General features: G+C 40.6%; 1 protein-coding gene and 1 long non-coding RNA gene across 4 annotated transcripts in view; one reads left to right on the top strand and one right to left on the bottom strand.

Moving 5' to 3' along the window:
• Positions 1–100: 100 nt before the first annotated feature.
• Positions 101–6,659, bottom strand: tmem161a (transmembrane protein 161A). The gene is made up of 11 exons (XM_062395597.1): positions 6,538–6,659; positions 5,943–6,046; positions 5,765–5,848; positions 5,003–5,094; positions 4,627–4,783; positions 4,058–4,273; positions 3,763–3,906; positions 3,532–3,645; positions 3,202–3,376; positions 2,953–3,049; positions 101–2,789 (listed from the first exon to the last, which is right to left on the bottom strand). The coding sequence occupies exons 1-11, from the start codon at positions 6,538–6,540 to the stop codon at positions 2,485–2,487; spliced, it is 1,491 nt and encodes a 496-aa protein (XP_062251581.1). The 5' UTR covers positions 6,541–6,659; the 3' UTR covers positions 101–2,484.
• Positions 6,660–13,823: 7,164 nt separating this feature from the next.
• The window catches only part of LOC133960333 (uncharacterized), a 42,638-nt gene continuing 33,111 nt past the window's right edge, over positions 13,824–23,350 (top strand). Inside the window, exon 1 of one of the 3 annotated variants that reach the window (XR_009921914.1) lies at positions 13,824–13,936. This is a non-coding gene — a long non-coding RNA (uncharacterized LOC133960333). The other 2 variants (XR_009921913.1, XR_009921912.1) reach the window with 2 other exon arrangements.

Here is a 23,350-nt window from a genome sequence, read left to right as displayed (position 1 = left end):
TTTGTCAAATCGCAGCCACGATCCTGAAAAGGAAATGTTTAATCGGCGATTTCTCCCACGCTCCTCAGCGGAAGACAGATTTAAGAGGGATGATCAGACCGACGTCATCATGTTTTTTTATTAAGCCATACAAACAACTTAAATTGTTCAGGTTACAGCCACACGTTTGCACACCATGCATTCAGAAAAATATTTTAAAAAAAGAAGCAACTTTTTCCTTTCACCCTCACAGCTTGATGATTTCAGAGCGTTCAATTCAAAAATGCTACCTACAAAAAAAACACACAAAACCAAAAACGTGCCACAAACAAGAGTTCAAACATCTGTATCTTTTCTAAAGAACAGAACTAAATGTATCATAAATAAATAAATACAACACATTAATGCAAAACTAACTTAGATTGAATGCTACATGTACACGACTGATTGGCAATACAAACAAAGTAAATTCAGCTAATGAAGTCACTACAACTACAAATGTTGCCAGTGAACATTGTTTAAAAAATGAGAAGTAAAACAAATGGGTCTGGAGTGTGAAATTTCATCCATCAAAGGATTGTATTCATTCTCATATATATATCAACATGGAGGAAGGAGATTTTAAAAGACTCAAAACCCCTCAACTCCCAGGCACTTAGGATTATCAAAAGGAGACTTGTTATAGAAAAGCAACCGTTCAAGTTCAGTTTTCACTGATGCATGTTCAGCGGTGTTTAATTCAATAGGCTGGATCTGAGATTTACTACTTCATCACAACTAAAACAGTAAAAGCAGAAAAAGATAATTTAAAGAAAAGAACATTTAGCACTCTTGAATCGGTTCCTTAAAAAGGAGACAAAGCATCCCTTTAAGATAAAACTAAAATAAAGTGTCTTCTCTACACTTGGACAAACACTCACACTCGACCTGGTATTATTAAATATCTAAAATGCAGCATTTAATGTTCCCATAAGAACAATGTGGGGAACACTGGCTGGATATGTCTGATAAATTGCAGAAAAGGTTTTATTGAAGAAACTGGAAGATGATCACAACGTAAGATTAGAGGGTTAGTCGGCTGTCTTAGGGCTTAAATGGATAGCTCACCGATAAAAATGAAAATGCACTCATTATCTACTCACCATTATTCCAATGCAGGTGTGGTCGAAGTGTTTGAGTCCACAAAACACTCTCAGTCTCAGGGGTAAACTTTGTTGCAGCAGATACAATCAAATTGAAGAGTCTTTTTCAGACTTAACAAAACAGAAATAAAACAACTGTGTCCTAAGTGGATTAGACTCGAAACAAGGTTACGTGCTTTTAGCCGATATCTTCCTACGAAGTGCTAAGCCACTTCCTGTGGACCTTTATGCTTAAAACATGGTGTTTATGGCCTCGTCGAATATGAACGTCTGGGCTTCTGACACTTGGATGACACCATACAAGCAGTAAGTAGGCAACACGTTATGTATTTTCTGTTTTTATTACGTCTGAAGGACTCACCATTGACTTCTATTGTACTGGATTCTGCTGCAACAAAGTTTACCCCTTACACTCTAAAGTGTGTTGTGGACTCAAACCCTTCATCGACAAAGTGGTGAGTAGATAATGATTGATTTGAATTTTTCTGTGAGCTATTACTTTAACTCTGAATTTCTTGATATCATGAAACAGGCTCTCTTTTAACTGGAATGGATCACCCTGACAACCTATGCTGCCACTGGGAAAACTGGGAGATATCAGCAGCTAAAATGTGGCGCGGCTGGTATTGTCTTGTGTGTATAAAGCGTGGTTCAGAAAATAGTGTGTGTTGACAAAGCATTACACGCATTAAGTTGATAATGAAATGAAGATCAAGTACTAAGCACTCATCTAATAATATAGTAATGACTGCTGAGTGCTCATGGGTCAGAATGTCAACATCTTGCCAGACATCACCTGCTGGTGGGATTCCATTGGACTCTGGTTTATTAGAGTCCATTGGAATAGTTGAATAGTTTTCTAAATCAGCCACAAGTATTATCTCAGATTTTTGTTGTTTATATTTCACTTCACTGAGCATTATGTAGTTCTACTGCAATAATTGGGTTTTCCCACAGCTGTAAGTTGAATGAACATGCTCATGGATGGATCAGTCAACTCAGGGTAGTGAGCCAGTTGTTATCCAGCTCCGTGACACTATTGTTCAGACAGAGTAAAGCCAGGAAACCCAAAGAAAGCCAGACTAAGTTAACCTGCTTCCTGATTCAGGTTCCAGTTCTGTCTGTATATTGGTGTTATTGATACCAGTACTATGCTGGTCATTGAAAGTCATTTGTAGCAGTGAGTGCCCACTACCGTTGTTTTCACTCAACAAACCTTGATCAGTTCTTCTTTCATCCAAAAACCTGGAGAATTCGGTCTCTAGTTGTGTTTTACTGAAATGTTCCACCTCCAGGCATCAATACAATGCAACAGTACAACCATAGCTGAGGGCTATGGCGCATGGTGCTCTGACCTCCTCGCTTAGCTCTGCATGAGGTACTGGTGGAAGTAGATGCCAAACAGGGAGCTGATGACCTGACAGGCCGCCACCCACCAGGTGAGGAAGGCGAAGAAGCCCCGGAAGAAAAGTGGAGTGAGGACAGACCGCAGCGCTGTGAAGGACGCCATCAGGTGAGCTACTGTGGCCTGGACGTCTTCATCCATGTCCTCTACCCCCTCTTCATCTTCATCAAGACTGCCAGGGAGCACAGGTGCCGCAGTGGGTATCAGCAGGGCCGGTGTGACCCCGGGGGTGTCTTCGGCACCCGCTCCCCAAGAGAAGTCCCCTGTAGGGTCATAAAAGACCAGTTACTATATACTAGATTTGGTCTGAAGCAGGAGCCATTTCAGATACTTAAGCTAGTCGGCTCCTAGCTTCATGTTCAACAAACAGAGGATCTTACATTAATACAGTGGTTGTGGTGATGGAGGTGTGGGCCTTTCACTTACCTAGTGCCTTGAGTGACAGTGTGGAAAACAGGATGAGAAAAATAGGAACCAGATACTGGAGAGTGATGACAGTCAGATAGCAAAACACACGTGTAACCTGAAAAACAACATGTTAACTTAAATCATTACAGGAAGTTACAGAGTTTGAAAATCTGAAACTCAGAAGCAAACCAAAAGGTCACTCTCCATTGTTGAAATTGAGTTGTTAACGGCTCATTTATTACATAAAACATGAATATTGGGTCTGACCTTCTTCTGAATGTCAATGGCAGCGATGCGCCCCGCTTCCTTCTTCATCTGCTCCACCCACTTCTGAGCCAGGTTGAGGTAGGCCTGCAGGTGGTAGCGGGTCAGTGCTAAGCGCAGCACACACAGCCCCACGATGATCCACAGACGCACGCTGTCGAACAATTCACTGGGAACTCTTTAAGAGAGGATCAGAGCAACAACAGTAAGCGTAAGCCAGATCCCCACTTGACAATTCTGGGTGTAACCTTGCATTTCTTGATAGCTGTTTTAGTTTAGAGAATCCATGATGCTTGCACTGGGTAAAATATGCACATGTATATCTGCACTCACATTGTGATAGAGGTCTTCCCCATCGGTGCGTTGGCCAGGAAGTCTCTTGCAATGGGTTTTATCCAGAGAACCAACACAATTACAGGAGACAGGAAGCTTATCTGCAGCAGAATCCTGTGGGAAATTTTAAGGACACCCTCAGCGAGCTAAATACTGCGAATGTATTTTTTTTATGTTCATAAAAAAGGCATGGAGAACAGTTTTCTGCAGTGGGAATTTATGGTCTCCTACTGGATGAATGGTCGGCCGGAGTTCAACTGTACAGCGTCAAGATGAGTCTGAGCCATTCGCAGTCCGGGGAAAGCCAGCAGAGCACCGATGTAAGCACAGACAGCGGCGAGACCCAGCTTCACTGTCAGCTTCGTCACTGGGATTCTGGTGTCAAAACAACAACAGTTATCTGACACAGAGATACATCAACTACAGTCTATCACAGGTCCCACACATTGAACTGAACTAAAGTGGTATGTCTCATATTCAGCTGTACAAAGCAGCGTTTCAGTCACTGGTTGGATTTTGCACTTACGACCAGTCAGCGTAGCCCTGCTGTTTGGCGAAGACTTCCAAGTTGTCAAAGAGGTTGGAAAAGCCCGACTCCAGGCCGAACTCCAGGTAGTCCTCTCTGACCACCAGCACCAGCATGGCCACGAGCAGAGACAGAAAACCAAAGGCGAGGCACACGGATCGCTCGCCGCCTTCTTCAGAGCGGAAATAGTGACTCATCATAGTGTGAAGGGTCTTTCTGAGTGTTGCACATTAAGGACAAACCATGGTAAGGACCGAGAGTGAGGAGCAGATCCCAGCTGACATTGGACTCAGACTGTGGGTTGGAGCTTGAGTTTCTGGACACAGGGTGAACATGCTAACTTAAAACTTAATACAAAAATCTAGAAATATTAAAACTAAACATGGACCCTGATACATTTTTTTTACAATTTTGCAAATGTGACTAGAACATTCATCATCTTTGCCATTTGATCATGGAAGAAGTATGAGACTGTAGCTTTGAAATAAGATTGGTAGGTTCTCAGTGTGGAGGTTTTAGGATGTGTCTGTTAACTTGTGATATGAGATTGCTTCGCAGTTGAAGGATACACACTGAAGAGAACCGTCAGGACACACCAGAGAGCTCCAACATTGACCTCTTTGCTGGCATCCACCACATTGTAGTAACACTCGGTGAACAGGAAGACACCCATCGCATAGACGGCAAAATCTACCAGCCACTGATATTCCAGGAAGAAGCGCAGCACTGAGAGTAGAAACAAGGACAGAAACAACATCAGTATTCTTCTTTGGGCTCTAGCTGTTGATATAAATTAGATTTCATTCATTGCTTTAATGGAGGGATCATAAAAATTCGAAGATTTTTAATGTATATTGGGTTGCTTGTGAGCCTACAGCTGAGCCTAAGCACTGTTTGTACTGGCACAATGTCACTATAGTGTCGACGGAGCAGTGTTTGTTTTACCAAGAGCATCAATGACGTTAACTGGAGCTTTTTCCAGGTGAAGGTCAATGTCTTTGGGCACAGTGAGAGGCTTGCTTTCTCCATTCTGCCGTCTGGAAATAACACAGAGAGAACATGTGGTCGCGTTAGAAAAAAAATACACATCTGTTATGGAGTTTTATGAGTAATAAATACTAAGAGAGAAACTTGCTATTCTGACTGGAGTGGGCATTTAGCTTAGAGGTTAAGTGACAGTGAAGTGCAACTATGCACCTTTATTTCAAAGAGCAAAAAGAACAATAAATGGAGTTTTTTTCAAGATATCTTCCTCTAGGTCCTAAAGCATGCGAGGAAGGGCTAATGAATCAATGCAGAGCGCTTCATTCTGCTACAGTGGAGAGGTAGATATTACTTTTTTGTAAATAAATCTAGAAATAATTATGTGATGGTCAGTGTTGACATCGTGGTGGTGACAATAAATTAAAATTAATTTAAGGACACTGAAAGGAGCAAATAGAGAAACTGTAGCAAGTCAGAGGAGGTGAGCTGAGAAAGCCGGAACCAGGACATGTGTGTTCACACATCTAATAGAGAGTGGCCACATCCCAGACCACCTCCGAATGTGGTCAGAGTGATCAGATCGCAATATGAATTGAGGATGCATTTGTGTTTGTTCACATATGGACTTGGCGCAGGCTATTTGAGAGCAGATCTCTCAGGATGGATATAAATACCAGGTCTGAACGAGGTGTTGCATTAATGTAACTTTGCCCTAACTCCCACCTGTCTCTCTTGTTCTGTTTGGGCATCTGCTTTCCGGCCAGCGCGCACAGCTCTCCCTCTGAAGGATGTTTGAACCGGAACAAACTGGAAGAAAAAAAAGCAACCACATGTAAATAAACAGGGCACGGTGAACTACGTATATATAGGTGCATAAGTCAGAATAAAGGAGTGACAGTACCTGCCGTTGCAGAGGAGCCAACGTGCAAAGGAGCAGTGTGGAGCCATCTTCTGCATGATGCTGGCAGCCAGCAGGCTGACCACGAGCTGAATCCCCACCAGAGCCTGTCAGAGGAAACACCGAACATGAGAAGCTCCATCTGTGTCTGTGTCTGTGTGTGTGTGTGTGTGTGTGTGTGTGTAGTAATGCATCACCCAGCAGGACAGCCTTGTCTACAACTGTGGCAGTCTGTCATCATGCCACTATAATGTGTTGACTCAGCACAAGACACAAGAAAGTTCCAGCAGGACGTGGATTTAGCTACATTTAAGCTAGGCTAACTCGCTTTTTACAATGCACTCGTTTGAATTAAAGGGTGTAAAGGCTAACAAGAGTGAGCTAACACGTTAAATAACCTTGAATCGAGAATGTGTTGAAGTTAAACTTCACCACCTGTCACTGCTGCAGGCGTGAGCTAGCGACCTAGCATTAGCATACAGCTCTGACTGCAGTTAGCCACACGGGCTAAACGAGCTGAACGAGCTCGTTGGCGGATTACACAGCAGAGTATTAACACTGACGACAGCATGTGAGTTTAGCGGGCTGCGGATTTTACCATTTTCTCTGCGGAGAGACGCGTTTCAAGCCGACCTGAGCTCAGCTCCTGTTCTCCAGCTGACAGCTGCACCAACACACATGTGAAGCTGAGCAGTGTCCCGGATGTACTACCGGAGTCACGCGCTGCGTTCAGGGGCTCCGGGAAGAGCTCTGTGAATTCTGAGTTTTGTAAAAAAAAAAGGTAATCTGAAACCATAGCCTGTAAATAACTCCTGCTGTCCAACCCAGAGGTGGGAGGTCAGGAAGTAGCCACGTGAATTACTGTGCTTTAGAGTATTTTCACCCGCCTGTGTTTTACTTGAATGTTTATTTTGTGTTAATCTGTGTGTCGTGGGGTTTACTCTACTGCTGTTATAAGTGACTTTTGTGAGAGTTGTACTTTAACATTACATTGATCTGAGTGAGAACTCAGTAAGTGTTGTGTTGAATATTATAAATCATTATTTTGGAGTTTTACTATTACTCAAGTATGACTTACAGTATTTTTCCTTTTTTAATTAGGAGGCTATACATTACATTCGGTTTTTAGATATAGATAGATAGATAGATTACTTTATTCATCCCAGAAGGGAAATTAAGTTGTCATAGCAGCCGGTACATTTGAATAGAATAAAATACAATAGAATAGAATAAAATAAAAAAATATTGAGGTAGAAAGAATAAAAAACAGAAACACAAGATAAATAGGTAGATAAGGTGTAGTGGCTGATGATGGTAATAGTACTGATGATATGATGGTACTGTTACTGTTAGACAGTATATAAAAAATAGTACAGTATATATAGTATATAATATAACATAATATGTATTTATATATGATAGTAATTATAGCAATATAATAGCAGTATATGGTAATAATGGCAGCAACAGTATATATAATAATAATAGTAAATATAATAATAATAATAATAATAATAATAACATTTACACATGTATAAATATGTGTATAATATGATATATAGTATGGGTATAAATATAAGTATTTGACGATACAACAGATAATATAATATACTATGAGTGTAAGAATATGAAGACAGAGTGTGCAAAAGACAGTATTATTGTATAAAATGATATATAGTATCAATATGGTTTATATTAACGCATATCACATATGATGTGGAGTAAGTGTTCCAGTATATGGAGCGGAGTGTTGTACAGGGTACACAGTGCAAGGAGACAGGTATATTTAGTGCAGTTCTGTGATGGTGACAGAGATAGATGAGTTGTACAGTCTTATTGCGGTTAGGGGGAACGATTTCCTGTATCGTTCTTTAGAGCAGCTGGGTTGAATGAGTCTGTGGCTGAAGCTCCCCCTTAGCTTGTCCAGTGTTTTGTGGAGGGGGTGAGAGGGATTGTCCTTGATTGCCAGCAGTTTTGCCAGCATCCTGTCCTCCACCACCTCCTCCAGGGTGACAAGCTTAGAGCCAACCACAGACTCTGCCTTCCTAATGAGTTTTTTCAGTTTGTTGGCATCCTTAGCCTTGATGCCCGCACCCCAGGACACCACAGCAAAGAAGATGGTGCTCGCCACAACAGACTTATAGAACATCTGCAGCATCTTGTTGCAGACATTGAAGGACCTGAGCCTCCTCAGGAAGTAAAGCCGGCTCAGGCCCTTCTTGTAGACAGCCTCTGTGTTGGTGGACCAGTCCAGTTTATTTGTTACTATACACCTTTTTCACAACAGTCATTACGACATGAAATAGTCGGTAAACACAGAAGTTGCTTATCACAAAATGGCTGCAGGGAAAAGGGTCTATTGCTACTAACTAAGAAGCACGAGTCAAAGCACATTATTAGTTATTGGCTAAGATAAGTAATGAGATACCATCACTAACATCAGCTCCCTCCTTTGATTGGGTGAAATATTAGGATTGGTTAAGGAAGAATATCATTGGGCGAGTAAATAATATATAGTACCTTATAGTACTTTTTCCCCACTACAACTACAAACACCTTTGTGTTTCTATCAGCGTAGGCTACAGTGTTGCCAGATGTGGGATAATTATCATATTTGTATAACAATTGTGCCCTCTGTACGTTACACAATAAATAATGCCAACTTTTGGTCCTGAGTGAAGGTTTTTAACTCTTGAGCAAAGTGTTTTACAAATCTGAGGTAGATCAATCAGACATTATACCTCAGTCCTCTGTACTTATAATGCATAAAGATCATGTAGATTATATTGAGCCTTTGCTACATTTCTATTTATGAAACTTATATTGCTATATATATTTATTTTTTTTAGCGCCCCGCAGCCCTATTTAAACGACCTGCGTAATATTGTGTAGATTTCCTCATGCTGTTAAATCAGCTCTGATGCATAGACTGCACCAAACCTCGAAGTTTTCCTGTGATGTGGCACCTTGACTTTAGGATCTAATAATTAAAGGTCTCTATATTTTCTAATGTTGGATATCCAGTTCAGTCAGAATGAGATCTGGGTAATTTGATGGCAAAGTCAACACCTTGAAGTATTCCTGAACAGTTTTTGCAATGCTGCAGTGCACCATATCCTGCTGAAAGAGTAAGAGGAACATCCACATGAAAGCTAGGACCCAAGGTTTCATTTCTTCATCTCCCAACATCAGATTGCCTCCACTGCCTTGCCTTCTTCTCATAATCCATCCTGGTGCCATCTTTTTCCCAGGTAAAAAAAATGCTCACAGACCTGGCCATGCACAAGATTTCCAGAAAAAACTGTGTCCATCAGATGATTCCACCTTCCTCCATTGATCTATGGTCCAATTCTGACATTCAAGGGCCCATTAAGGGCTTTTTTTAGGTCGACAGGGGTCAAAATATTTGCTTTTAGGTCAGGCATATCTATTCTGCTCAAATAGAAAAAGAATACGAAATCTAGTAGGAAACTAGTTGAGCAGTTTTAATTTAAAAGTCGGCTCCCCCTGCTCCTCATCTCTAATTAAAATGTAAGATTATATCCAACTTAGTTTCTTGTTCTTTCTCAACACCCCTGAACGCCCTGCTAATGATAATCTCCACATTTTATGCTCCCACCACCATGTATCTTAACATTTCATTGGATGAAAACAAACATTATGCAAATTGCTGGGTTTAAAGTCTCTTCTCTCCATTCAGGAATTAAGGCACACAGACACCAGGGAGAGGAGCAGAGAAGAGGAGGGCAGTATTTTGATGTAAAAATGTATTAAAGCATTATTTTTCTATTAAGACGGATACAAATGTGGGAGAGAGCTTTACAACAACATGTTTGGCAAAGCGTGTGCTGTATAAAACAAAACGATACCTTTGTAATTTGTTAAAATGCATTGAGATGATGTCTTAGCCGCAGATTATAATAAGCCATGAGGTGTTTGGGGAGTTATGTGGTGGAAGGACGACGGCTCCGGGTGCATCGGTGCATCCTACATGTGTGGTATGGTTGGTCAATCAGAATGCGAATGATTGTCCGCACACACACACACACACACACACACACACACACTCACACACACACACACACACACACACACACACACACACACACACACACACACCCAAACACATGCACACTGTGTACATGCATTATAATGTCAGCTCATCCTCTGCACAATGCGGAGGCCCCATGTGCCTCCAACAGGGCCGAGTGTTTCCAGCAGCACGCTCTCCGAAGATCCCTTACCAAAACTATTCACCGCATTCAAATCTGCGTTTAGCATGTGCGTGCGTCCATGTTGTTTGGGTGGTCTGCCCCGGGTTCGATTGAATTCCCATTTTCCCCTGCTAATTGGTGGCACCCCTTCTGCCCAAGATGTGTCTGATCCTTTGCCCCCTGAATTTGCGCAGGCGGCCGTGACATTTCAGTGCGAGCTGCGAGTTTAATCAAACAGAGCTTTGTGCGACGAGGCAGCAGCATCTCTGGTGGTTATGTGTACGCACCGCCGGGCCGGCATCTGTAAACACCAACAACATAAAATGAGTTGTTTAGCTCCGTATCAATACTCCGTGTGGTGGTTTGATCTCTATGAGTGTGTTGACGCAACTCTGGTCTTTACCCCGAGGCAATTATAGGCTGAAAGTCTGAGGGGAAATGAGGTGATGTAGCTTTAATCATTATTTTTGCATATTACCTTTCAGGGTGGAACGAAGGTGCTTGTTTATCCTGCTCTCGGTGCTCCTGAAGATAAATACATAAACATTTACTCTACATGGACGGATGATAAGTGGGATTCAAGCATTTAATGACCTCTTCATGTACAGAGAAATCTGTTCTGTTTTACTCATTGCCATAGCATCCTCTAACATTAACCAACATCAGCCCTGGAGACAGAACAGAAAAAGACTCTGAACTGTACATTTGCCCAACCTCTAATACGCCTTTGACACTGTGAGAAGAAACGTCTCTGTCTGGGTGGAAAAACTCTTCCATCATTATCATCTTTTACACAAATGCTAATCCCTCTGCCATGTTAGCCATCTGTAGCTGAAGTGGCGTGGCAGAAATTACTGATGAAAATGGACACAAATAAAATGCTAATTCACCGCGGAATACAAGTGGCTCCCCTCCCTCTGCTCGGCTCGGGGGCCTCCCGGTTCCCACACCACTTCCCTGTCTCCCTCCCAGGGTGCTGCTGGGATACTGGCGGCTGCTTCTGAGCCCGCAGCAGGGACGCAGCCCTCCCATTGGCCTGTCTTTGTTTGTCGCCCTGTGCATGGTATTCATTGCCTGATTTGAATATATGCAAATGTTGCAATGGTGCCCCGTCAAAGGAAACTCCCATACCGCCAAGTTTTTTTTATATCCTCCCTTCATTTTCCCCGCTCTTTTCCTTTTTGTCTCATTCCTAAATGCTGCCTCCTCTGCAGTGTGGGGGGGAGCTGTGGGAACCAGCTATGGAGGGTTAGATTTGCTTTGTCACAGGGGATTTATTTATAGGACGAGTGAGTCATGACTGTTAATTACCAGACATGGACATACTGTATATCACAGGGAAGTGACCGGATGGGAAAGGCCTGTAAAGTCGAAGCTGTGGTGATTCACCATCTTTTCACCTGATCGCTCTTTATTATCTTTACTGTCTTTGCACAATCAAATCAAACATCATGGTTGTGAATGTCAGACATGACGTACAGGAGATGAATGTGGTTATTCTCTTCCGTCAAAAAGCATGTGCCACTCACATAGCCTGGTATGTGTCTTTGTTGATTGTGTTTAAGTCATTACAATAATATTCAAAATATCGTGTATGAATTTTTCTACTGTACAAAAAGCAATAACCGCCATGACAAAATGTCCATCAAAGATGGAATAGAATGATACTGTAGTCTAGAGAAGTATGACTATCCTGCACCGGCCTTTTTCATTACCTGCACCAAGGAGGTTATGTCTGTTGGTTTGTGAACTAGATTACACAAAAACTACTGGAGGAATATTTTTTGTGTAAATTTCCCCAGTGAATAATTCATGTATTATTATTTTTTTTTGTCAACTTAATGTTTATTGGCCAAAGTTAAACATATACACGTTGAGGTTTTGACAACATTTTATTATATTATATATTACTCTTTCCTCCACACTTTTCCAAGCACATGTTCAACTCAACCAACACTACCCATAATCATCTTTACCTCTACCCTCATCCATTGCCCTCTGTCCCGTCATGGTCTCACATCTTCTAACAGGACATTATTATCCAGGACACATGTTTATGTACAGTCAAAATAACAAACAGGAAGTACAACAAATTGAAATTACTCAGGAACAAACAGATGGCACAAAAATGCATGGATCTTATGAAAAGAACCAGGCTCATTCAGAGAGTGTGGGACATTTGGTGCAGCTTGATTGAATCTTAGAGGATTTGTGAACCCGGGCAGACCTTGTGTTATAGCCTTGATTTAACAAAACACATAAATGTAACATCTGCTGTAGTTCTTCTTTCATGCTGGTCTCAATCACAAAACCAGCCAAACGCAGCAACAGTGCCCACTAGATCCAACATTAGTTCTGTGAGCTTACTCCTGGATCCTACTTAAACACACAGAGCATTAGTTCGGCCTGAATCTGCTGTAACTTGTTAAGCTGCTACTTTGTCTCGTCCTCACACAGATTCTGGATCACGAAGACACAAATGATTGCTCACTTACACTGTAATTACACAAAAAATTGTTTGTGCTCCTGTTCGATCCCAGGGGGGATCCACTGGCCAGGCTGGACAGATGGGGGATGTACATGCACACATGCAGATATGCAGATATACATAAGGATATAAGAATATAAGTGTAATTTGGTACTTAACAGGATTTTTAAATGACATTTTCTCTAATATTTTTATGCCTATGAACTTTATTTGCAAAAATTTACATTTGCACTAAATATCAGCAACAATCAGCAGCACAAAGTGGCAGCCTCTTTTACACAATCTCTCCCCCATTTATCTCACACCCTTATATATCTCATTTATTCTTCGTCTAGATCTGTGCAGATATAATAATAATATAACTTAACACAAGTTACAATGTGCTTCAAAACATTGTTAAAATATAGAAGCAAGTAAATAATGTTAAATATGCTAATAGTAAATTCTAAAATATGCCTTCGAAAGAATGCAGGTTTTTAGCTGAGACTTAAAAGAAGAAACCGTCCCAGACAACGATATATACCAGGCTATAGACTTTTTATTTCAAGGAAATATATAAAGCGATGTCTTTTGCTCATCATTCTCACGTTAATCAATGCTCATATCATGTCATTCTAAAACTCTGAAACTCAGATGTTGCTTTTTAACAACAGGCAACACAACTGAAACTTCAACATTTCACCATTTTTCACCAAATCTCTCAAACCCTGAAAGAGTGATAGGAAGAAAAATAAGAAATGATTTGATCAGGTTTTAGAATGAACTCAAACATTTCTGTGTTCATTTATCGGATTAAAACCAGAAGCTGGGGAACGGATTTCCTCCAGGATTTTTTTCATGGAAAATCCCAAACACAAGTGAAACTGTGTCCAACTGTGGCTTTATCCTGGTATCTTGTTTTATAGAATACAGCCCCGTATGTTGAAACTGATTCAACTGGTTCCAAGAGTTTCACATGTGAAGCTAAATGTGTTTGCAGGCCTCTCTCCCCCCCCCAGTGATTTCCCTCCGTGCATTATTAAGTTTTGAATGACAATTGTGCACGTCGGCGCTGAGCTTGAACTTGACCGATGGAATTGCCTGGGAAAAGAGGCGCGACTTTGGCCCTTTGCTCCTCTCCTTTATCAAGAGGAGGCTGTTAAGACTGATGTCAGCGCTCATTAGCATAAACCTCAGCCTGTTCCCAATTAAACCAGGAAAGCAGGAGGAAACCCAGTCTGTGTTCACATGCTGGGGAATGGACCAACATCTCTCACTCGCTCAGCACAGGACGGAGCAGAAGACGCTGCCGTAACGTAAGTTGATAGGTTTTGTAGTTGGAACAGTGATAGAAAAGTGGTTATAGAATTTACATTTTAAATTCAATTTTATTGTGATTGAAAAGTGGAAGTTTGTTTAGCTGCTCTTGACTAACTGAAATTAATCTATAGTAATCGTTATATTGATTTAGTCCATTTTTGCAAATGTTTCTTTATCTGCCCTTTTCGGTTTTCTGGATGGGATCATAGTTAATGTTGTAATTGAGATGCCACTTGTCTCCTGCCTCCACCTGCAGGCTCTAAACTGTGAGTAGATATGCTAGATATGATTCCTCATACACCAACATGTTGTTCTCTTGAAAGCCTCTGCATAAGACCAGTTGATGATTTCTGCTAGGTGAATCAAGAGTTTTTTGAGTTTTATTCCTCAATTGTTCAGGAATCTAACTGCAGCACTTCACAGCATTCGCTTTTGTAGGAGTTGGGGCTGTAATAGAAAAAAAAATGAGGTGTAACATCACATGAAAATATTGCAGTTGCTGTAATATTTGTTTCCGTTTTATAAATTGTCTAGAAAGGCAAATATGTTTTCTTTTCAATGAATAATTCTCCCACAACCATGATATCTGAGTTACTGCAAAGCTACACAGCACATGGCTCTATAGGACTGAGAACCAATCAGACTTCTCATGCATTCACTCATAACAGATGTATGATGTTATAAGTCGTGTGAATACAACAAGATATTCACATTTCAAATCAGAGCGCTCAGAGGAATGCGGCTTCGCTCGATTTTTAAAAACGTTGCTCTTTTCTTTTCTGACTATAAATAAGATGAAATAGTCGAGTTAAACATTTTCTACAAGGATATAAGCTCTCATTGATTCAGGAACGCAGTCCAGTTCACCCACGTGAAAATAGTTTTTTACGTCTTTTAGGCAAAACAAGTACTTAAGTCACATTACATGAATTGATTCAACTAGATGTGACAAACAAGTAAAGAGCACTTATCATAAGTGTAACCTTTTATAGTGTAATACAAAATAATAAGGATAGTACATATATGTGGAATTTTGTAATCGCTCACAATTTAAAGTTTTGGTTTTCGCCAAAATTTATTTGGACGACTTATTTATTTGAAGATTTTAAAATACTCCAGGGTCTCTGAATTTATTGGAATTAACTGAAGTAGGATACTTGGCAACCTGCTGATTGGGGGGCACGGCCGAGGGCAGGGGAAATATTTGCTCCCTGTTGGTCCTCTTGTGTGACCTCTGACACCTTCATGTCCCAGCATCAGGTCAAGCCTCTTTGAAGAGCGGCCATTACAATTCCCAGAAGTGGCCACTTGAATTGGACAGTTATTAACAAATGAAGGGAACCTGGCTCGGCAGCGTGACGACACACAACAGTCATACACATGTGACACAAATGAAGTGATTTATTGTGGAGGCGCTTTTAAAGGAGAGAAGCAGGATTTGTGCATTTCTGCCACTGTGGCATGTGTGTGTATGTGTGTGTGCAGTGTTACACACTATTTAATTTGATCAAAAACAGAAGTTTTTTATTTCATTTAAAACTGGAAAAAAATCGTCAGTAATAATATTTTCTCAATTTTATAAAAGAGTCAAATTTCTGAGTGGTATCAGTTTCATCATACCTCCAATATATTGAGATAAATTCGAAAGAATTTTCTTTATTCTCAAACAGAGAGAGCACATGGTTCCAAGTCATTTTTATAGAAACAAAAATCGAACTAAATAATTGAAAGACTTGTTATATTAATTTCAGAAACACATTTAACAAACCTGGTGCTCTTTGTTCTCTAGATGTCCAGGAATTACGTTTGATGCAATGTATCTGGTTGAGGTGTTGGTGCATTTAAAGACCAGAATATTTCTCAAATCTTTATTTCTTAAAGATTGTACCCAGGACAATGTATTTTCAACACACTCTTTGTGTAAACAGGTGATTAAAGACACATTTTACTTCAAAGATGAAAACTTATTTTTCTTTTGATGCACAAAGGTCAACTTGTATTAAATTAAATTGGATAGGTTAAACACTATACACTAAGTAATCAGGCTATGTAGTTATCTACTGTCCTGAAATGTAGATATATTCATAAAGAGGTTTAAATAAACCAAAATTATTTGAATTAACTTCTATTAACTTAGATTAAAATACTGGCGATATTATTCCAACAAATCTGAATAAAATAGAGCAATTTCAGTTTTCAATTTGTACAAATCTGAAATATCTGTAAATCGCCATTGTACTTTTGCAGCCTGTTGTGAATGTGTTCAGCCCTTCCTGTGTCGTTACTTATCATAAATACAAACGCTCCAACGCATGGTGTATATCAAAAGCCACACTATTACCTCCTTTATTTCTATAAAGCCAAACATCCCATAGTATAAACATTACAAAGTCTATTCATGGATTCTGTACCACACTAACACTGGTTATATTTTTTACATCACGTACATCTATGTATTTATTTTACTGGTCGTAGGGTAAAGACATTCTTCTGTTTTTTTGACTCATATTTATGTTTCTGCAAATCATTATTATTATGAGGATAATCACGTGTTTATCGGGTAAATTGTACAATGGTACAATGAAGCCTTCTCCTCTGCAGCGGCACGTGGGCCTGTTGCGAGCTGTTGTTCGATACCGTTCATTCATAAAAGGGCATCAAGATGATACATTCATCTTTATACACCTCCGTTATCATTATAGGCTCATTATTAAACTTAGTATTTTCAAATCTCACCAATATTTCTGCAAATCAAAAGAAAAAAGGCCTCACGCATCAACGCATGTTTATCCATCTTTAGAGCTAAATGATCGTATTATATTCGACTGTGAATTCATAAATGTTGTGTTTATATCATATTGAGCTTATTCGTTTTATTCCGTTGTGAGTTTGAGAGTTGAGTAAGATTCGTGTCGAGGATTTAGGCCAAACAAACCTCGCACAGGCCCGAGCGCCCTCGCCGCCTTTCAGCCGATAGATGTCGCTGTTTGGCTGGAATAGTCTGTGTCTGGTGATCTTTACAGTTTGTCCTCTGCCGTGTGAAGTTTCCACATCATACAACATGCTCGGCCGTCACCTCCCATGATATGCCCTCGTGCTAAAAAACCCGTAAAATGCGTTGAAGGTGAATTATGGGAAGCAATCAGAGCTGTTTGAATGATCAGCACATGTAAGGAAGTCCCAGTAAGATGGTCCAGAATTAATTTGTGACATTAGGAATCTCAGCAGGACAAATTTAATACATAATATCTGAGCTAGGTTATCCCTAGTTTATATAGAACATGAGGCACATGTGGGGGTATAGAAATAAAGCAGAACATGTTTTTTTTTAATATAAAAACACTTTCTTCACATATTCCCCGAATAGTACAAATTTAACCTTCATTTAATTCTTGGTGGAGGACTGGATTGTACATTATCCACCAACGCACACTGTGTGCATGTATAATAATACTAATAATTGATGCAAATATATGAACATATAATCTAAGTAATAATTACACAAGATTATATCAAACCAAAAGACAAACTGAAACCCGTTATTCGTAATTATCCTGTCACGTGTCCTTCTTACAGGTAAATTAACTATATCACTCACCACACACACGATTTTATTTGGAAATGTATAAAAAGATTTAAAAAACATATTGGGTGGGGACATATTTTATTTCTTCTTAAAGGGTATAATAATAATCTTAATGATAATATTGCCATGGACGGTTCTGCCTGTCCGCTCAGCAGCAGTAGCAGCAGTAAAGTCTTCCAACGTCAGTCTGGATGAGATCCCATGAACGAGCCTCCGCATCCCACGCGCTCGTATTGGATAACATATCTGGAATAACCTATCCGTGCGCCTGACGTCAGCACGCAAAAAATCACGTTCATTACCGGGGACAGTTTTGCGGCGCGCACCGGTGACTCTCGTCCGTGCGCACACGTTCTGCATTTCTGATGTTACAGAGCGGATTCAGAGGGTGGAACTCCGCACTGAGGTTGGTGTTTGGCACACGTCTGTCCACTGTGTGCTCGGTTACGCACAGGGAGGAAGGAGACGTCGCAACACGTAGAACAACGTGACCCGCAGTAGCCATGGGGAAGCGTGTGCGCGTGTTGGCGCTGCTGATGCTGCGGCAGCACCACCTCGCACACCGCTGATGATGCTCTCACACCGTGTCCAGCTCTCACACCGTCTGCAGCTCGCCTGAACCGCCTCTCTTTTACGCATCTCTCCTGCAGTCGAGCCAAATGGAAACTACAGCATTTTAATCTCTAGTCGGTGCGGGCTCATGATTCGGTCTGGCTCCGGCTCCTCCCGCGAGCTGGTCACACAGGTGCCTCGTGGAAGCAGAGGTGCACGTTTGCCGGCGGACCGTGGGGAGACAGAGGGACGATGGAGCATGCGGAGGATGAGGAGTGAAGGTATCTGTTCTATGGCACAGCAGTACGCTGCCATGACGCGCGCTGACATCATATGGCGTCGAGCCTTTGATCTTCCTGGTGGTGAATCTAAGTTTTGGGTCTGCTGCGTCCGTCTCCCTAAGGAGCTCGGTGGTGCCTTCCTCCACCCTTTCTCAGCCACACCGGGCCGCGCAGCTCCCTCCACCCATCTCCATCAGATGCTGCCAGAATAGATGCAGAGGAAAAGAGGGAGACGCGTCACTCAAACCGAACAATAGACACCGGTTCACAATGGTTAAATGTTTGGGCTTTTGTGCACGTCGTCCACAGAGCGTGTGTGTGGGTGCGCGTGAGAGAGAGAGAGAGAGAGAGAGAGAGAGAGAGAGAGAGAGAGAGAGAGAGAGAGAGAGAGAGAGAGAGAGAGAGAGAGAGAGAGAGAGCAGAGAGCAGAGAGAGCAGGGGACCAGCGACGCAGCAGCTCGGCGCACACTGTCATCCGAGGCTGCTGTGGAGGTGTGAGGATGCTGGAAGCTGGCAGCGGTCTCTCCTCGGCCTCGGCCTATTTTTTGTTCAGTAGAGCAGGAGAAGCAGTGTTTTTAAAAAACACACATGGATCAGAGAGAACTGTATAGTTTTTACTCTCAGACTGAAATAAGACTTGGCGTGACTGGCTTGCTGGACTTTGGGCTTTTTTTGATTGGTAGAAAGTTGCGTAAAAACACTGAGTGGACTTGAACTGGCGATGTGGGATTTACTCGAAGTTTATGACCCGTAAGTATGTTTTTTTATTTGTATTATTAATTTAATGTTTTGTTAAGGTTTTAACCTTAACCTTGAGGCTAGGAGAAGTGTGAATCAGCTGTCAGAGCAAACATAATATAATATAATATAATATAATATAATATAATATAATATAATATAATATAATATAATATAATATAATATAATATAATATAATATAATAGTCTTGTAAAGAAAATAATATACATGTCATTAAAACTGACATAATGGTTAAAGTAAAACAGGAACTCGCAGTGAGACAGTGACTGAGTGGCAGCAGGCTGCTCCATCCCACTCTGGAGCGTCCATTGAGGGAGGCGAGGCGGGCTGAGTGGCCCCAGAGCTGCGTTTAGAGAGCAAACAGTTGTGTGATTGTCAGCAGAGCCTGGGAAAATCTCCCCTCGGCTGGGAGGTGGAGGGACTTGACGCCAGAGCCTCTTGTTAAAAAGACCTGTGTGCTCCCAGACACCATTGTGATGCTAATGAGCACCAGCACGTTGTTGAACTTGATGTTGACTCTTTTCTTTCTTTCTTTCTATCTTTGGGCGTTTTTTTCTCTCTCACCCGCTCTCTCTCTCTCTCTCTCTCTCTCTCTCTCTCTCTCTCTCTCTCTCTCTCTCTCTCTCTCTCTCTCTCTTTCTCTTTAGTCACTTGTTTGTGGGAAAAACTTCTCCAGAACTAGAGTGTGAAATTAATTAATCAGGCCTTTGCAGCTCGACACAATAGCGAGCCAACAAGATCTTGGAAACCTACAACTTTTATTCATCACTTCTATTCGTTTACTTTTGTACAAATCTGCTCTGAAGGCAGACAGACAACTTCTACTCAGATTATTTTGTAGGATTTACATTTACATGGATGAGAGATTCTTGTTCAATCCACCGTCAAAAATAACATACATTTTTGGATATGTTGTATTTTTCAAAGTCTAATATTTTGAATTTAATAAGATGGTAATATTGAGTTACAATGGTTATGATTTAGATTATTATTGATAAACAAATTAAATCAAACAAAGTTGCATTATAACTTTATATAAATAGACTTTCTTTCTTTCTTTCTTTCTTTCTTTCTTTCTTTCTTTCTTTCTTTCATACAGTGTAACAGATGTAGGCCTACTGTAAATGGCACAGCTGTTATTTATTCTATGCTACGTTATAATAAAAATACACAATTTCACATATTATAACAATAAAAAACATATTTGGCATTATATTAATTCTAGAAACAATAAGCTGTATTTTAAAATGTAACTCATCACATGAAATATATACACACATAGTTGTCTTATAAATATAACTAATGTCAGAATGAGAAAATAATAGAATTTGGTTAAAAAAAACTGGGCTGATTTAATGTAATATTTACATAATAATATTATAGAATGTTTTTTGTATTTGTTTATTGTCCCAGTTATGGGGGAAAAATCACCTCTACTTCTTGAAGTCTATTAGATGGTCACTCACACTGTGGTTTATTTCATTATTTCAGAAAAAGTAACGTGTAGTTTCTGTTTCACGCACTCGTTAGATTGTGGCACCTTCTCTTACAGAATATGAAAACGACTTTATCAAGGTAGATGGTTTTTAAATCAGGTTTAATTTTCCATTGCGATTCAATACATTGTATAAGACTTTAGTGGAATTAGATTAACCTGAACAAACTACATAATCTATAAAAGCGTTTCTCTTTATGCCCTTAACTTCAAACCAGCCCTGTGGATTAACTCCATTGGTTTCAGCACCAAGGACAGAGACCATGCTTTTCACTGCAAGTGCTGAACTTCAGTCTCCGCCTCTGGTTCTCACACAAATCAAATATACTATCAGAATTTCATATAACCGCTTCTTAATGTATAATTATAGTTCTTTAAACTGGAGAAGTTATTACATAAATCTTTACATTTAGTCTCTGCACGTGGGTATTATCTTAGTTTGGATTTTAATTTGAAGTAATCAAAAGTGACTGGAATTTGAATTTGAATACACCCTTAATTTCTTCTGATTCCCACAGTGAATCCCAGTATTTAGCAAAGAATAATAATAAAACAGGGCGGCCGGTGAAATAATCATAAGCTGGCTGACATTGTACAGCTGATATGTGAATGAACAGTAATTTATCCTAAGAAGCAAAAGGGAAGCCAACAGGAATGAACGAGAACAGAATAGAACGGAATAGGATGTTGAGCTGGTTATTGTCACGGCTCACCTCAGTAGCTACTGTACGTCTGACAGGACGTGACGCAGCCAGGGGGCGTGTTCGCATGAATACAAGTGAGGCTGATGAGAGGACCCAGAGTCAATCCCCATTAATGCACATACAGTACAATTATTTTATGCGCACACACATGCATGCACCCACTCACACACACACACACACACACACACACACACACACATATTTGACCTTTACAATTATTCAAAGAAATGTCTTTGCATCTAATGATTTTTCTTTTTCTACTTAATTAGAGACATTTATAAATTATTGTACATTTTAAATGTTTTTTACCTCAGTTAATCGCTGATTTCTACAAAATAAAAGCAATGTCAATCTCATGCAGTAAGAGCATTTAATGGAAGTCAAGCAATTTGAAAATTGAATGATGAAATGTTTAGCCCATATTTTCTTAAAAAATATACTCCCGAAGACATTCAAATAATGGATTTAGGGATACTTTTTCTTGCCTTAGTCTGGAGTTTGAGGCTTTACGGAAACCTTCCTTTGTATCCAGACCTCCTGCAGTAAACCTGCAGAACTGATTCAAATTCTAATGTGTAAAAAAGTACTAGACTGACACACACACGCACACACACAATGAAAATTGACAGGCTCGTCATTTCGTATAAAATTCCTGATGTACAATAAAATTGTAGCACATAGTGAGAACTTTATTCTACACGAGCAGCTAAAGATGAGGAGTTAACACACCCAAGGCTCTTTCTAATGCATGAAGAGCTGCAGGCTAATGCTTTCTAAATTATAATGTACATAAACAGTTGTAGTCATTGTGTACATTTTATTATTAAGACAATAAAAACACATTTTATTATTAAGACTTGATAATCATCTCCCTGAAATTGCTATAATTAAAATACAAATAATATGCTTTTAGAAGACTCATGAATAAAGCAGGAACATATTTAGACAAAATAATGGGACACATGACATTTATTTATAATATATGATATATAAATAAATAAAATGGTTGATATTTTGAATAGTAAGTGTACGTCAAAAAATCAACCCCCACTGTTACGGTTGTAACCAAACCTGCAGTGCTGTCATTGTTAATTATCTGTTTCTTCAGGTCAACAAACTTTGTGCTTATTCATGCAGACAGGGTGTGGCTGATGGACGTGTGGCTTATTGTCAGTAACTCCTTAAACATTGTGTGATGCACTAACAAAGGCCTGTGTTTGTGCTGCATGATAAACACTCTGTATCTCCGCTTATAGCACCAAGTTCATGTGGTTATTGTTGATCTGAATATTATTAGGCCTATTGTACAGTGCTGGTGGTGATTAAGACGTGTTGGAGGTTTTCTTGTGGATGGAGAAATTTAATTATTCCTCACCTTGTTGGATGACCTCTGGAGACCATGACGGTGGACCTAGAGGGGGTATGATACCTCACATTGGGTTCCAAGAGGAACGTAGGAGATGTTGGTTTCCTGTGGTGGATCCGTTTGTCACCTTTTTAAAACCTTGTATCGTGACGTCTTTGTGGCTCCATCATCAAGTCTCGAAATTGTTGTGCGTGTCCGTCATGTGGACCCATATCACATCTTCCGATCTGTGGGCCAATGAACATGCGTGATTCAGTGAGGACACCGTGCGTTTCCCTCATCAGTATGACCCCGAGGCCCCCGGGGCGGCCCTCCGCCTCCTGCGCCCCACATCTGACACTCGTGCAGCCCGACGCGCCTTCTCCTCACGCACATTTTCTCTTCCTCTGGCTCTGCTGCAGTGTCCGATGTTATTCCTGCTGCAGTGTCCGATGTTATTCCCGGCTTATTCCTCACGAATACGCGCACACACGCCGATATTGCTGTGCGTAAAAATGGGCTTTGTGTTCCAAATATGGTCGAGGACAGGGAGCAGCATGCGTGGCCGGAGCGAGCCGGGGACAGAGGCTCCTAACCCGGACTGAGCATGGAAGAATATGACAGTCCCGCTGGATGAAAACAAAATGATTTTGTCCCATTTAATATCGAAGCATGTGAACTGCAGTTT

Source organism: Platichthys flesus, chromosome 9, assembly GCF_949316205.1.
Source record: "Platichthys flesus chromosome 9, fPlaFle2.1, whole genome shotgun sequence".
Classification (NCBI taxonomy): Eukaryota; Metazoa; Chordata; class Actinopteri; order Pleuronectiformes; family Pleuronectidae; genus Platichthys; species Platichthys flesus.
Note: the sequence above shows the minus strand (reverse complement) of the source record. Positions and strands in the feature narration are given on the sequence as shown.